Source organism: Trichosurus vulpecula, chromosome 2, assembly GCF_011100635.1.
Source record: "Trichosurus vulpecula isolate mTriVul1 chromosome 2, mTriVul1.pri, whole genome shotgun sequence".
In the NCBI taxonomy this organism is placed as follows: domain Eukaryota; kingdom Metazoa; phylum Chordata; class Mammalia; order Diprotodontia; family Phalangeridae; genus Trichosurus; species Trichosurus vulpecula.
The window spans coordinates 223,596,123-223,610,171 of NC_050574.1; the positions used below are offsets into that span (position 1 = coordinate 223,596,123).

The window sequence follows — 14,049 nt, forward strand, 5'->3', positions numbered from 1 at the left end:
AGGACCAAACAGAGCCATTTGATTGTGGAGGCAATAGAGGGCTATTAGAGTTTTTTGAATAGGGTGGTGACATGACTGGACCTGTCTTTAGGAAAATCACTTTGGTGGCTTGAATGGAGGATGGATTGGAGTGGGAGGAGGCTTGAGGTAGGCAGATCCACCAGCAGGCTATTGCAATAGTCTAAGTATGAGTTGATGAAGGCGTGTGCTAGGTTTATGGTCATACTAGAGTAGAGAAGGGGGCATATTTGAGAGATGTAGCAAAGGTGAAATCAGCAGACCAGATCGGATTTTGGGGTTGAGAAATATTGAAGAGTCCAGGGTGACGCCTAGGTTATGAACCTAAGGAAATGGGAGGATGGTGTTGCCCTAGACAGAAATAGGGGGAAGTTAAGAAGGATGAGGGAGGATTCAGGGGGAAAGATAATGAGTTCAGTTTTGGACACATTGAGTTTAAAATGTCTATTAGAGAATGAGTCTGAGATATCTGAAAGGTAGTTGGAGATGTGAGACTGAAGATCACCAGAGAGTTTAGAGCAGGATAGGTAGATCTGAATATCAGCACAGAGATGGTAATTAAATTGATGAAGTCGTACAGAGGGAGAAGAGAAGAGTACCCGGGACAGAACCTTGTGGACACTGAAGGTTAGAGGGCATAATCTGGAGGAGGATCCAGTAATGGAGATTGAGAAAGAGTAGTCTGTAGGTAGGAGAACCAAGAAAGAGTGGTGTCCCAAAAGCCTAGAGACATGAGAATATCAAGAAGAATGTGGTCAACAGTATCAAAGGCTGCAGAGAGAAAGATGAATGAAGACCAAGAAAGGGCCATTGGATTTTGGCAGTTGAGTTCATTGGTTACTTTGGAGGAGAGCAGTTTGGTGGAATGATGAGATAGGATGCTGGATTATAAGATATTAAGAAGAAAGTGAGAGTAAAAGTGGAAGCACCTAGTGTAAGTAGTCTTTTCAAGGAGTTTGGCTACAAAGGATAGAAGAGATATACGAAAATAGTTAGCAGGGTTAAGATGGGAGAGATCAGGGTATATTTGTAGGCAGTAAGGAAGGGGAGCCGGAAGATAGGGAGAGATCGAAGATAAGTGAAGAGTGAGGATGACAGAGGAGCAATCTGTAGAAGAAAATGGGATAGAATGGGTTGCTTTTGCAGATGGAGGGTTAGATCTTGCTAAGGAGTAAGGCCACCTTTTGTGTGATAGGGATGAAGGCAGAGATAGTGGCAGAAGGCTTCTGAATGATATGAGATGAGGAAGAGAGGAGAGAAGAGGGAGCTCACAGGGAATGACCTCAGTTTTTTCTATAAAATATGAGGCACGGTTCCTTAAAAATAAAACAGTAAATGAAAAAGTAGACCCTTTGCTTGCATAGAGATTAAACTTTATCTGTTAAAGTATCCCCCAGAGGGGGCAGCTGGATGGTGCAGTGAGTAGAGCACCGGCCCTGGAGTCAGGAGGACCTGAGTTCAAATGCGGTCTCAGATACTTGACACACTTACTAGCTGTGTGACATTGGGCATGTCACTTAACCCCAATTGCCCTGCCAAAAAGCAAAAAAAAAAAAAAAGTGTCCCCCAGAGTATGAGATAAGGTTGTGAAAACTAAAGTATTGAAATAAGAGGGGGGAAAACCCTTTATCATTTTGTTTCTTTATGTATTTTAAAGTCTACTAAGCACAATGCCTGCCACATAGTAAACACTTAAGAATGCCCAGTGTATTTATTTATGTAGTTATCTAATAATTATTAGTTATAAATTTTTACATTTTAATTTTTTTTATGTCTTTTAATAATGAAGAATGTATTGATATTGTACTTCTGTTGACAAATGTAAAGTATAGTGAACTTTTTGTTGTTGTTGTTATTGTTAGTCAGAAACCAACTTAAGTAAAGAAATGGAATCTGTAATGAAGGATATCAAAAGTACTACACAAAAGAAATACACAGACTATAGCAAGACTCCTGGCTCACCAGACAATGATTTTCTCTTTATGTATTCTGTAGCTAGGTAAGTACGATATTTAATTTTTAAGAGTTTTCTCAGTTTTTGTCACTCACTGGTATTGTTGAATGGACCTTTATTTTATCTAGTCACAAAGGTTCACTTAACAGGAGGGATATCTTTTATACTTTTTCTGTCTTGATTTAAACCACTGTTCTTGTTGTAAACTTCCCACTGTGCCTATGGACATCAAATCTTATTTCATTTAGGTGGTTTTTAAGAAAAAAAAAATCTGGGAGTATTTTTTGTAGTTGATACTGATTTAAGCATTATAGAATGGTGGGGCAGGTGGGGATTGTTAGTGAGTGTTCCAAATTGTATAATTCAAAATAGGTTGGTTTTTGTTAAAAGGTTTCTGGTACACTTCAGAAATCACTGTTTTCAGTTTGTCAGGCCTATATGTAAAAAGAGAAAGGTTTGTTTCCCAAAACATTGTATTTACCTGTGTAATGAAGGAGGTAGGGAGAAGAAAGCTGAACTTGTTCTGTCTTGTCCCTCATTTAGCTACAGAAGCCCAGAGAAGAGAAGTTTTTAAATATGTAATATTTTAAATTTTTATTTTTTAAAATAGCATCTAGAGAGAGGCGATAGCTGTTGAAAAGTAGCTTAATTGGACCAGAGTCAAATGAAAGAAGAGCCAACTGTATTCCACAAGTTGTAGCTAGCAGGATGCAGATGAGACTTTGCTGCCTTTCATCTCCCAAATTAGATGAAAATAACCTAATTTAATAGTGGATATGAAGTACTGAGGAATTTGTCTACTTAGAAGTTTTGGAGAAGTTTGTCCCAAGGGCAGTAATGGCAAGCAGAAGAGAAACTGACATTCAGCTAGAGATTTTTTTTTGCTAACTTTTTCTGCAGCAGTTGATTATTGTCAGTTTCTCTACTTTTATGATCCAATTCTTTAAAAAAAATTTTTAAAAAAATTTATTTGTAACATTCGTTAAAAAAAAAATTTGAGTTCCAAATTCTCTCCCTCCCTCTCTCCTGCCCGTTCCCCACCCATTAAGAAGGCAAGTAATACTAGATCAGTCGTATGTAGTGAAATCATGCAAACCATATTTCCGTATTAGCCATGTTGAAAAAAACAACCACCAAACAAAAAACCAAGAAAAATAAAGGAAGTGAGGGCAGCTAGGTGGCACAGTCAATAGAGCGCTGGCCCTGGAGTCAGGAGGACCTGAGTTCAAATGTGGCCTCAAACACTGTGTGACCTTGGGCAAGTCACTTAACGCTGATTGCTAAGCCTCCCCCTTTCTGCCTCCCCGCCAAAAGAAAAGATAAATAAAGAAAGTAAAAAAAGCATGCTCAGGGTTCATCAGTTTTTGGAGTCTGAATACAGATTGAAGGATACTTTTACTTTATTTTTCTGATTTTTTCTTTTTGGTCTGTTTTTTCTTTCACTACATGACTAATATGGAAATAGGTTTACATGACTGCACATGTATAACCTATGTGACATTGCTTGCCTTTGCAATGAGGGGGAAAGGAGAGGGAGGAGGAGAATTTGGAACTCAAAATTTTAAAGAACAAATGTTAAAAAATTTTTTTTACATGTAATTGGGGAAAAATAAAATATTACATAATTAAAAAAAGAAAAATAGGAAAAAGTCAGTAAAAGTTGGGGGGAAAAGAGTTCATCAGTTTTCTCTTTGGAGTGGGGAGAGTATTTTTCCTTATGGGTCCTTTGGAATTTTTGCGACCCTATTCTAGAGTTTGTTTAAGGTTCCTGTTGGCAGGACAGGTCTTTTGTTTATTTTACCTATTGCTTTTAAGGGAAATCTTTGATTACAGTAAAGTATGTTGTAGTTGGCATTTAATAAAAAATTACTTTAGATTTATGTATTCATAATAAAAGACTTTTAATTATAATATTAACAAGAAAATAGTGATATATTTCTTTAAATTTCTTTCTATAAATTCTTGCTTCTGGAAGGAATGTAAGCTGTGACATCACATGCAGCCGCCTTGCTCACTTCAGAAAGAGTAGTACCAGTGTCAACTAGTGGCCAAACTGTAACTCCTCAGTAATGAGTGACAGACATAAACACAAACTAGTGACTGAATCAAATAATATAAAACTAGTATTTGATGATTTTTAAAAGTACTTTGTATTCGTTATCTCACTCGGCCTTCACAGCTGTTTGAGGTTGGTAGTACTGAAGAAGTTAGGGAGAATGCCAAGGCAGAGTTGCCTGAAACTAATTCACACACTCAAGCCTTCTTTTAGTCAAGTGGCAAAAAGTTTATTGTAACACCCATAGTAGTGGGGGAAATTCCTTTGGGAAGCTTCAACTTAATGGGGTGAATCTAAAACCAAGTATGCTAATTAGGTGGTGGTGGCGGGTGGGGTGGGGTTAGGGAGTGGTCAGTATATGTAAGTAGTCTAGGTGCTGGGTCGCTGGAATATATGGGAAAACTCAGAGAGTCAACAGGGGTAACTTTGTTGAGGGGATCAGAGAGCCTGGGAAAGAATCCTGGGGGCAGGCGCCCTGAGATAGCTTTTATCTGAGCAGTTGCAGAGTCAACTCTATGCCTGTAACAAGGAGAGAATTTTCTTACAGCAGGGTGGTGGGGGGGGATTTTAGGTTGCTTAGACAGGGTCCTGAGGGTTTTTTGGGATCTAGGTCCCACCACCTCTTCATTCCCCCCTCAAACAAATGGGACCCAAAATCTTTTGGGTCAAGGGGCAGAAGTCTCAGCTTCTGAAATTACTTCCTGCTAGCAAGGGAGGTAGAGCTGTCCCTGCCTCTCTGGGTGCCTGCGGGGAGGTTGACTGGAACAGAGTATAGGCTACATTCAGGGGATGGTGGTGGGCGGACATGGACTGGTATCCATTGTTTGCTACCAACTGTAGATGACTGGCCTATAGTCTGGGAGACAAATCTGACAAGCGAGTTCAGTATACGGGGCCCAGATATAAGGAGAATTAAAAGAGGTGTCTGAATGGGGGAGAATAAAGAAAGGAACCAAAAGCCTCATTAGAATCATTTACATAGAATTATCTGATCTTGTTACTTTCTCAGAAGTTTCCACTCTGATTCCAATTCTTTTAGGAGGATTAGATGCTGTTGACATGAAAATATAAGTAACAACATTCTTGTAGGTAGACATTTTCCACCCTTGAGTACAATAGTTATACAAATGAATTTGCTTACAAGAGACCGACTTTACTACAAATATAGTAAAAGACTTCGGAGGATATTGAAGTAATTAATTCCACAACAGTGCCTATCAATAAGTTTTTCATAATAAAATGTGTTTATACTTCAGGATCCACAGTACGAACAGGTGTTATTTCTACATTAGTAATAAACTTGAATGAAATTGACTTTTCCACAAAATATTCTATGTTACTCCCCTCTAAGAAAAGGGATTGCACTGAAATTCCTTTCTCCAAACTAAACTGAAGATGTTTGTGATTTAGTTTCAGTAATTAATAGAATAGCAGCTAGGACCTTCAATCAGTTAATCCCATTTTACAGATGATGAAACTGAGGCTCAGAGAGATTAAGGGTAAAAACAAAGCATGATATTGAAAGGGAGAAGGATGAGTCACAAAACTGAAATAAATTTTAAAATGGGAAATATTCTGATCAGTGTACTGTTAGTGAAAGATGGTGGTATTTAGCTTTTTCTGGTCCATGAATAATAATTATATACTGAGAGAACAATGAAAATAAGATGTGTGATTTTATTTGTGATTTGAAACTTAGGTGTTAAGTACGTAGTTTACGTAGAAAGACACCATCGTTTGAATATGTTAAACGTCCAAAGTAAGAGCAAATATAATATTCTAGCTCATTTATTCTTCTGGTTACCTGAGGGTTGTCCATAGAGAGCATCCATGGATAATCAATTTTCAAGGATCTTGTAGTATCTGAGAGCTCTCTTTATTCTTATCACTGGTCTTAACTGATAATGCTTATAAACTACTTTGTAAATTTTAAATTAGTTATACAAATGATTTTATGATCACTCTATAGTATTGTAGGTTTGTAGTAATTCTAGGAAATTGGACAGATTCTTTATGGATCCATAAACTGGAATGTGCTCATGCTTTTTTAAAAATAAGTACAAGATCAGTTCATCTTCCTGGTTCTTATCGGTTATTAAAGCGTAAAAAATTCTGATTATTTGAGATTTCAAGGGTTTGGATTCTGAATAAATGGGAATGTATTGTGCATAAACTTTAATCCCCTTTTACTCTAAATAATACATTGAGAAATATGTGTTGCCTTAAATTTTGAGGTCCATTTTCTCCTCTTTACAGAAATCTCTTAATAACACTGAACCAAAAAGGGAACATAATTGTGAGCTAGAATACTGACCATGATTTTTCAAGATGAGAGTAGAGGGTGAGGGGTTGGTTGTATAGTACAATAGTAACTTTGCAGAAAGCATATAAAGCTTTTGCTTTGCCATTTTATGGCTTAAAAGAGGCAGATTAAGCCAATTCAATTCATCTAACATTTATTAAATATCTACTACTTTAAGGCAATGAGCATGACTTTTCTTCTCTTTGTATTCCTGTGGAATGTAAGCTTCTTGAGGGCTGAGACTGTTAAGGCTTTGGTTTTTTTTAATTTTGTTTTGTTTTTTGTCTTTGTATCCATAATATCTAGCACAGTGCATTGCACCTTGATGATTAATAAATGTCTGAATTGAAAAAAATGAGTGACCCTCAAAAAGATGAAAAGCAACATAGTCATTTTTCAGAGTTCTTACGATTTAGATAGATGATGATAATGCAAGTTAGAGTGAGGCAAATACATAGGAGAGTTTAAACAGGCATGAGACATTTGGGGAGAGAACAGTCACTTCTGGTTGAGGAGTCAAGGTACACTTTGCAGAGTAGGTACCATTTTAGCAACTGGGTCTTGAAGAAAACAAAGGATTTTTATTAGGCAGAGATGTAGAGGGAGGCTATTTCAGACATGGGAGACAGTGGATGCAAATGTATGGAAAAATCTTGATGAGACTGAAGAATAGGTAGCAGTCTAGTTTTACTGGAAAATAGATTGAGTGAAGGTAAGTAATGTAAGAATAATGGAGAGGAAGATTGGAACCTCATTTTGGAGGGGCCAGAGTAAGGAGTGTATTTATAGGAGTCATTGAATGTTTTTGAGCAGGGCAGTACCAGGAAGATTATTTTTCCACTTGTACGAAGGAAGAGAGAGAAAAGGATAGAGGAAGGAGGCCAATTAGGATAATATTGTAATAGTCCAGACAAGAGGTAATAAGAGTCAACCATGGTAGTCACCATAGGAAAAGAAAGGAAGGGACAGATATGAGAGAGATATTTTGGAAGTGAAATTCATAGGACATAGTGCTTGATTGGATATAGGGGATACAGGAGAGGGAAAATTGACAATGACACCAATGTTTTTAGCCCGAGGGACTGTGATGACAACAACAGTGTCAATGATGCTAGGTAAGTGAGGAGATATGCAAGAATTGTGAGAAAAATGATAACTTCAGTTTTTAACACTGAATTTGAGTTATTGGTAGGATCTACCGATGGAGTTTTACATCAAGTATGTGGAAATTTAAGACAGCAGAGATTGGGGCAAGATAGATGTGGGAGCCATTCACATGGAGATGTAATAGTTGAAGCCATGGGCATGAATGAGATGGCTAAGGGAGTGAGACTTGTTGGGAGAAGAGAATAGGGGCATTGACAGAGCCTTGGAAGGTGACCAGCTTTGCCAAGCAAAGGGGAAGAAAAGGAACTGTTGAGGAGACAGAGAAAGCGGGTGTTCAGAGAGTCAGGAAGAAAACTGTGGTAGTGCTTCAGTACTACAGAAAGCAAATGCAGACGAGACTATCAAAAAGGGATGTGATTGGCAATATCATATGTTGTAGTAGAGATCATACATCGCTGATGAGAATTCAGAAAAGATCTTTGGAATTGGCAGTTAGGAGATCCTTGATGACCTTGGACAGAGTGGTTTCAGTAGAGGGATGAAGAAAGAAGCCCCATTGCACAGAATTGAGGAGCAACTGGCCAGGAAGTAGAAGGAGCAAACAAACTCTTTATTCTAAAAGTATGGCAGGAGAAGTCTAGGATCAAAGGAATGTTTTTCTTTTTTGGATTCTAGAATCCTGAACATATGTGTTCACAAATGAGGAATAGTGTAGAGGAAGGACTGGAAATAAAAGAGAGAAAAAATGATGATCCATATAGTATAGTCTTGGAGTAGACAGGAGAGGAAATGGAATCAAGGACACAAGTGGAAGGATGAGGCTCCGCAAGGAGGTCCAGCTCTGAGAATGAAAGGAAATCAGGAGAGAATCTGATGACATTCATAGATTAAAAGCGTGGAGGAGGGGAGATAAGAAGCTCATGCTAGGTGGCTTAAGTTTTCTGAGCAGAGTAGGAAATCGGGTCATCTAAGAGAAGGTGAAAAATTTGTTTAATAAAGCTGCAGATGCTTTTGTCTCCTATCTTGCCCTAATCCTCTACTGTTGGCAGAGGCTAAAGACACAAAGTAATGATTCATGGAGTCAGAAGTATATCTCTAATATAACTCCTCTTTTTTCTTGAGATAGGCCCCTACAAAGTAACTCACAGTGAGTGTTTACTTACTTTAAGATTCACTTGGAGCAACTACAACGAAAGCCTTAAACTTATTTAAAATATCACTTATACAACACAGAATGTTGTGTGTTTGAAATGTAAATTTCTTAAGTTAGGATCCAGGTCTTTACAGTTCTATTTTGTAAACTTCATCTGGCATAGTTTAATCATACAGTACCTACTTATAATGATGTAAATTTTTATTCTCTTAAGGTTTAGTCAGCATCCAGTGGAAAGATGATTGCATTTAGAGTAAGAGGACTGAGGTTCAAGTCCTGTTGGTCACTGACTATTTACATCATCTTAAACAAGTCACTTAACACCTCTGGGTTGAGGTTTCCTTATTTGCTAAATGAGTACATTGTACTGTATGGCATCCAAGGGCTCTTTCAGATCTAAGTCTCTTAGCCTATGATCTTCGTCTCATACAGATGCCATAAGAATCTCAAGCTTAACTTGTCTTTAATGGAGCTTATTATCTTTGCCCTAAAACCTACCCTTTATATTAACTTCACTGTTTCTCTTAAGGGTGCCTCAACCCTTGACTCTCCGCTCTCCCTCAATCCCCATATGCAGTCACTTGTGAGGTCTTGTTCATTTTTCCTTCTTAACTCCTTTCCTATCCATTATCTTTCTACTTCCTATTGTTACTATTCTAGAAGCACTTACCTCTTGTTTGGACTATTTCAATAGCTGCCTAATTAGTTTCCCTGCTCAGGCTCAATCAGTCATTCAATCAACAAAATATTTTTTAGGCACCTGCTGTGGGCCAGGTTACTGTGCTAGGGGTTGATAAAAAGACAAAAATGAAACAACTCCTATCCTCATTGAGTTTATTTTTTTTTGCCCTGTCAATCTTAAAGTCCTTTATAAATGCTTGTTGGTTATTATTATTCAGAGAGACATTATATATGGATAAGGTAATCTGATGGGGAAGTCACTCACTATCAGCTGGACAGATCAGAAAAGACCTCACGTAGAAGGGATCTAGGGATTATAAGGAGGGAGAAATTCATTTTGTGCATGGAGACTAGTTCCCATGCAAAGACAGGGAGAGACAAGAGATAGAGTACCATGTCTAAGGAATAGCAGAAAGGCTAATCTGGCTGAACCAAAGAATACAGGAATAGAAGGAATGTATAATATGCTCAATAGGTAAGTTGGTGCCAGGTTGGGAAGGACTTTAGCTGATTAACAAAGGGGTTTTTTGTGCTTGATCCTAGATGCACTAAGGAACCAGTGGGGTTTATTGAGCGATGAAGTGATGTGGTCAAACCTGTGCTTTAGAAATACCTTTTTGGCAAATATGTGGAGGCTGGATTAGAGTGGGCAGAGACTTGAGACACAGTGACCAATTCAGAGACTGTTATAGTAGTCCAAGCCCTAAGAGATAATGAGGACCTGGATGACAATGTTGGCTGTCTGAGTAGACAAAGTAGGTGATTTTGTGGAGGTAGTGTTAGCAAGACTTTACAGCAGATTGGAGGAGAAAAAAGTGGGGTGAGGAAGAGTGAGTAGGTGAGTATGACTAATATTAACCTAGGCAACTAGAAGAATGGTAGTGCCCTTAGCAGACCTAGACAATTTCGGAAAAAAGTGCCAGTTTGTAGAGAAAGATAATGATTTCTGTTTTGGATGTGGTAAATATGAAATGCTTATGGCACATTCACTTCAACATGTCTGATGGGTATTTGGTGACATAGAACTAGAGCATGAGAGGCTAGGTCTGGCTATGTAGATTTGGGAGTTTTCTACTTATAGATAATAATTAAATCCCTGGAATCTGATAAAGTCACTGAGAATGAAAGTAGTGAAGAGAAGAAGCCCAGGAAAAAGTTATGGGATATACTCAAAAGGGGTTGGGATGTGGATGTTGATTCAGCAAATGAGATTGAGATAGGAGTTCATGATTGAATTATTAAAATTATTTTAATAATAAATATGTTAATTAAAATATTTTAAAAACTTCATTATTCCCTAAATCATGTTTTGTAAACATTGGATATTCATTTCTGTTAAAAGTCTGTAGTGGTTTAAATGTCTCTTTAATTCTGGTTTCTCAAAGACCATTTCTCCCAGAGGGGTTCATTATTATAATTGCTTACTATTTATTATTGAAATTGAATTCTTTGGAGAGGGAAGCACAATATTTCTAACGATTGACTCCAGCCCCTGAAACTACTTCCCATAATGATTTGTTAGCACTTTAAAGAAGAAAAAATAAAACATCTAACAATAGAATTTAGTGTAGCATACATCTATTTTTTTTTCTTTTAGGTGCTTGGAGAAATCTTAGAGGAATTTGCTGATTTTAGCCTTCGAGTTGTAAAGAAGCTATTTGAAGGATATATTTGTTTGCAATTCAGTGAAACAAAATGCTTCTTTTCAAGTTTTATTATATTTCTAAATAAATGTTTGAGTATGGTAGGGCACATTCTTTGCTTGGACAAAGGAATATATCTTTCCCAAATACCAAATTATATGATACTGTTTATATCAAAATAAGGAATGATAGAGATTTCAGGGATTATTTTGAGACATTCTAGCCCCTAGCATTCTAGGTTGGACATGATTTGGAGCTGTTGATAAATAGGAATGAAGACTTGTCTTGTGATTTGATACAGAGAACTCCTAGGTGAGGAAACTCACTGTCAGTGCAGGCCACCATCTTCTCTGCAATTTATAGTATTCAGAAGTTGCTTCAAGCACTAAGAGGTTCAGTGACTTCCCTAGGGTAGCATAGCCAACATGTGTCAGAGGTGGGACGTGAACTCTCATCTTCTTGGCTTCTAGCCAGAGCATTATGTCTTCTGGTGACAGATAGAGATGTAATAGAGAAGTCTTAGAAAGCCGAACTGTAGCGAAGATAAGCAAACAGGAGTGGAGATATAGATTTGAGGGTCACAAATATATAATAATGATTTAAATCATATAGTAGATTATCCTTTCAAGATAGAAAACATATTGGTATCTCTTGCCTTATTCACTTTGTGTATTTCTGAAAAGTTACTTGTAAATGTAAAATTTGTCATTCAACTCATGATAAATGTGTGATGAGTGTACGCTTGACATTCCTTAGCATGAATCTTTGTTGAAAAACAAATAATTTTCTGTAAAGCCAGTAATTATTTTTTTCGTACAAATCCAGATTTTCACAAGTATCTGATTTATTTAAATAAAGGAACATCACTAGAGTGAATATTGGAAAGCCTTAAATTGAGCCATAGGAGACTAGTTGATGCATTTAGCTAAGTACACCAATGAAACAAGGAAAGGAAGGAAAGAAAGAAAAAAAGGAACAGACAGACTGGATAGATGAATGAAGACCAGGAGAATCTTGTGTTACTGGTTTCACCTGCCCTATAACCAAGACAAGACAGCATCATTTAGTCAATCAAAAAGAATCTGCAGAGTTTTTGTTATATGCAGTGTTTTGCTAATGCTTCTGGGAAGAAGCATATCCAAGTGCAGAGGACATCCAAGACATAAGGCTTGTCATCAAGAATCTTTCTTCTTATGGAGAAAACTAGTGCACATAAAATAACATCAAATATGCAAAACAATAGAATTAAGTTCTGAATTGTGCCACAGACTATAAGTACTTTAAAAGCTTAGAGTAAGTCCCCAAAAGTTGGAGCGCTCGAGAATGACTTGTGGAGGAGGTAAAGCATGAACTAGATCTTGTAATTCAGTAAATTTTGGATAAGTGGATAAGACGAATGTGGGAAACGACATGAGTGAAGACACAGAAACAGGAAGAGTTATTCTTTTTTAAAAAAATTTATTTAGTCTTAGTTTTCAACATTCATGTCCATAAGATTTTGAGTTCTAAATTTTCTCCCTCTTATTCTCCTCCCTCCTCCCTAAGATGCCATGCAATCTGATATAGGCTATGCATATACATTCATATTAAATATATTTTCACATTAGTCATGTTGTAACAAAGAATTAGAACCAATGGGAAAAACCATGAGAAAGAAGAAGCCCCCCCTACCCCCGCCTCCAAGAGCAAATTGTATGTTTTGATCTGCATTCAGACTCCATAGTGCTTTTTTCTGGATGTAGATAGCATTTTCCATCATGAATCTTTTGGAGTTGTCTTAGATCCATGTATTGCTGAGAAGAGCTAAGTCTATGAAAGTTGGTCTTTGCACAGTGTTGCTGTTTACTGTGTACAATGTTTTCCTGGTTCTGCTCACTTCACTCAGCATCAGTTCATGTAAGTCTTTCCAGGTTTTTCTGAAGTCCACCTGCTCGTCATTTCTTATGGAACAATAGTATTCCATTACATTCATATACCACAACTTATTCAGTCATTCCCCAACTGATGGGCATCCCCTCAATTTCCAATTCTTGGCTACCACAAAAGGAGCTGCTATAAATATTTTTGTACATGTGGGTCTTTTCTCCCATTTTTATGATTTCTTTGGGATACATACCTGGAAGTGGTATTGCTGAGTCAGTGAGTATCTACAATTTTATAGCCCTTTGGGTATAGTTCCAAATTTCTCTCCAGAATGGTTGGATCAATTTACAACTCAACCAGCAATGCATTGGTGTTCCAGTTTTCCCACATCTTCTCCAACATTAATCATTTTTCCTGTTTTGTCATGTTAGCCAATCTGATAGGTTTGAGGTGGTACTTTAGAGTTGTTTTGATTTCCATTTCTCTAATCAGTAGTGATTTAGAGCAGGGTTGTCCAACTGTAGGTTTTTATTGAAACAATAGACAATATATTTTGATTTACCATTTTAGTGAGAGCTCTGGGGTAGCACTGTGGGCTGCATGTGACCTGCAGGCCGCATTTTGGACAGCCCTGATTTAGAGCATTTTTTTCATATGACTATAGATAGCTTTAATTTCTTCCTCTGAAAACTGTCTGTTCATATTCTTTGACCATTTATCAATTGGGGAATGACTTGCATTCTTATAAATTTGACTCAGTTCTCTATATATTTTAGAAATGAGTATGCTTATTCTTATGGAGTGGTGAGTAACCACAGTTTGATAGAGGACTGCTGAGTAAATGGAGGCTTTGGGTATAGCCACTGTATTATCTATGATAGAAAGGGGAAACTGCCCAATAGGGATGATAGATCAAATGATGCCTTCTTCATAGTTGTGAAAAGCTGGCATATGGATAAAATCTGAGGAAAAGGAGAAATGAGGATAAAGATTAGAGTAGTTTCATTATGTAGAAAGTATTTTGAGTACAGACAACTGAAAGAAAGCTGTTAGAGTTGTCCATTTTTATTCTGTCAGGGTTTGGGACAGAGGAAGAAGGGATTAATTTAGCTATGAAAAGCAATCCTCAGTTCTTTCTCAAACTAAAGAGATTCTCTCTCTTTTTAACTCTTTTCCCAAGTCAATGTGAGTATATTTATATTAAACAATATGGAATGCAAGAGTTTACTTCTCTCCATGCTCAGAAAATTACGTATTCAGAAAGAGGGGTAG

The 14,049-nt window shown here is 37.3% G+C and overlaps 1 protein-coding gene across 3 annotated transcripts in view; it reads left to right on the forward strand.

Annotated features, from left to right (window-relative positions):
* UBR3 (ubiquitin protein ligase E3 component n-recognin 3) overlaps nt 1–14,049 on the forward strand; it is a 312,264-nt gene that overhangs the window by 215,957 nt on the left and 82,258 nt on the right. For all 3 annotated transcript variants that reach the window (XM_036747217.1, XM_036747219.1, XM_036747218.1), the window contains exon 29: nt 1,881–2,017. In XM_036747217.1, coding sequence (XP_036603112.1) covers nt 1,881–2,017 — 137 coding nt within the window. The remainder of the gene's footprint in view (nt 1–1,880; nt 2,018–14,049) is intronic.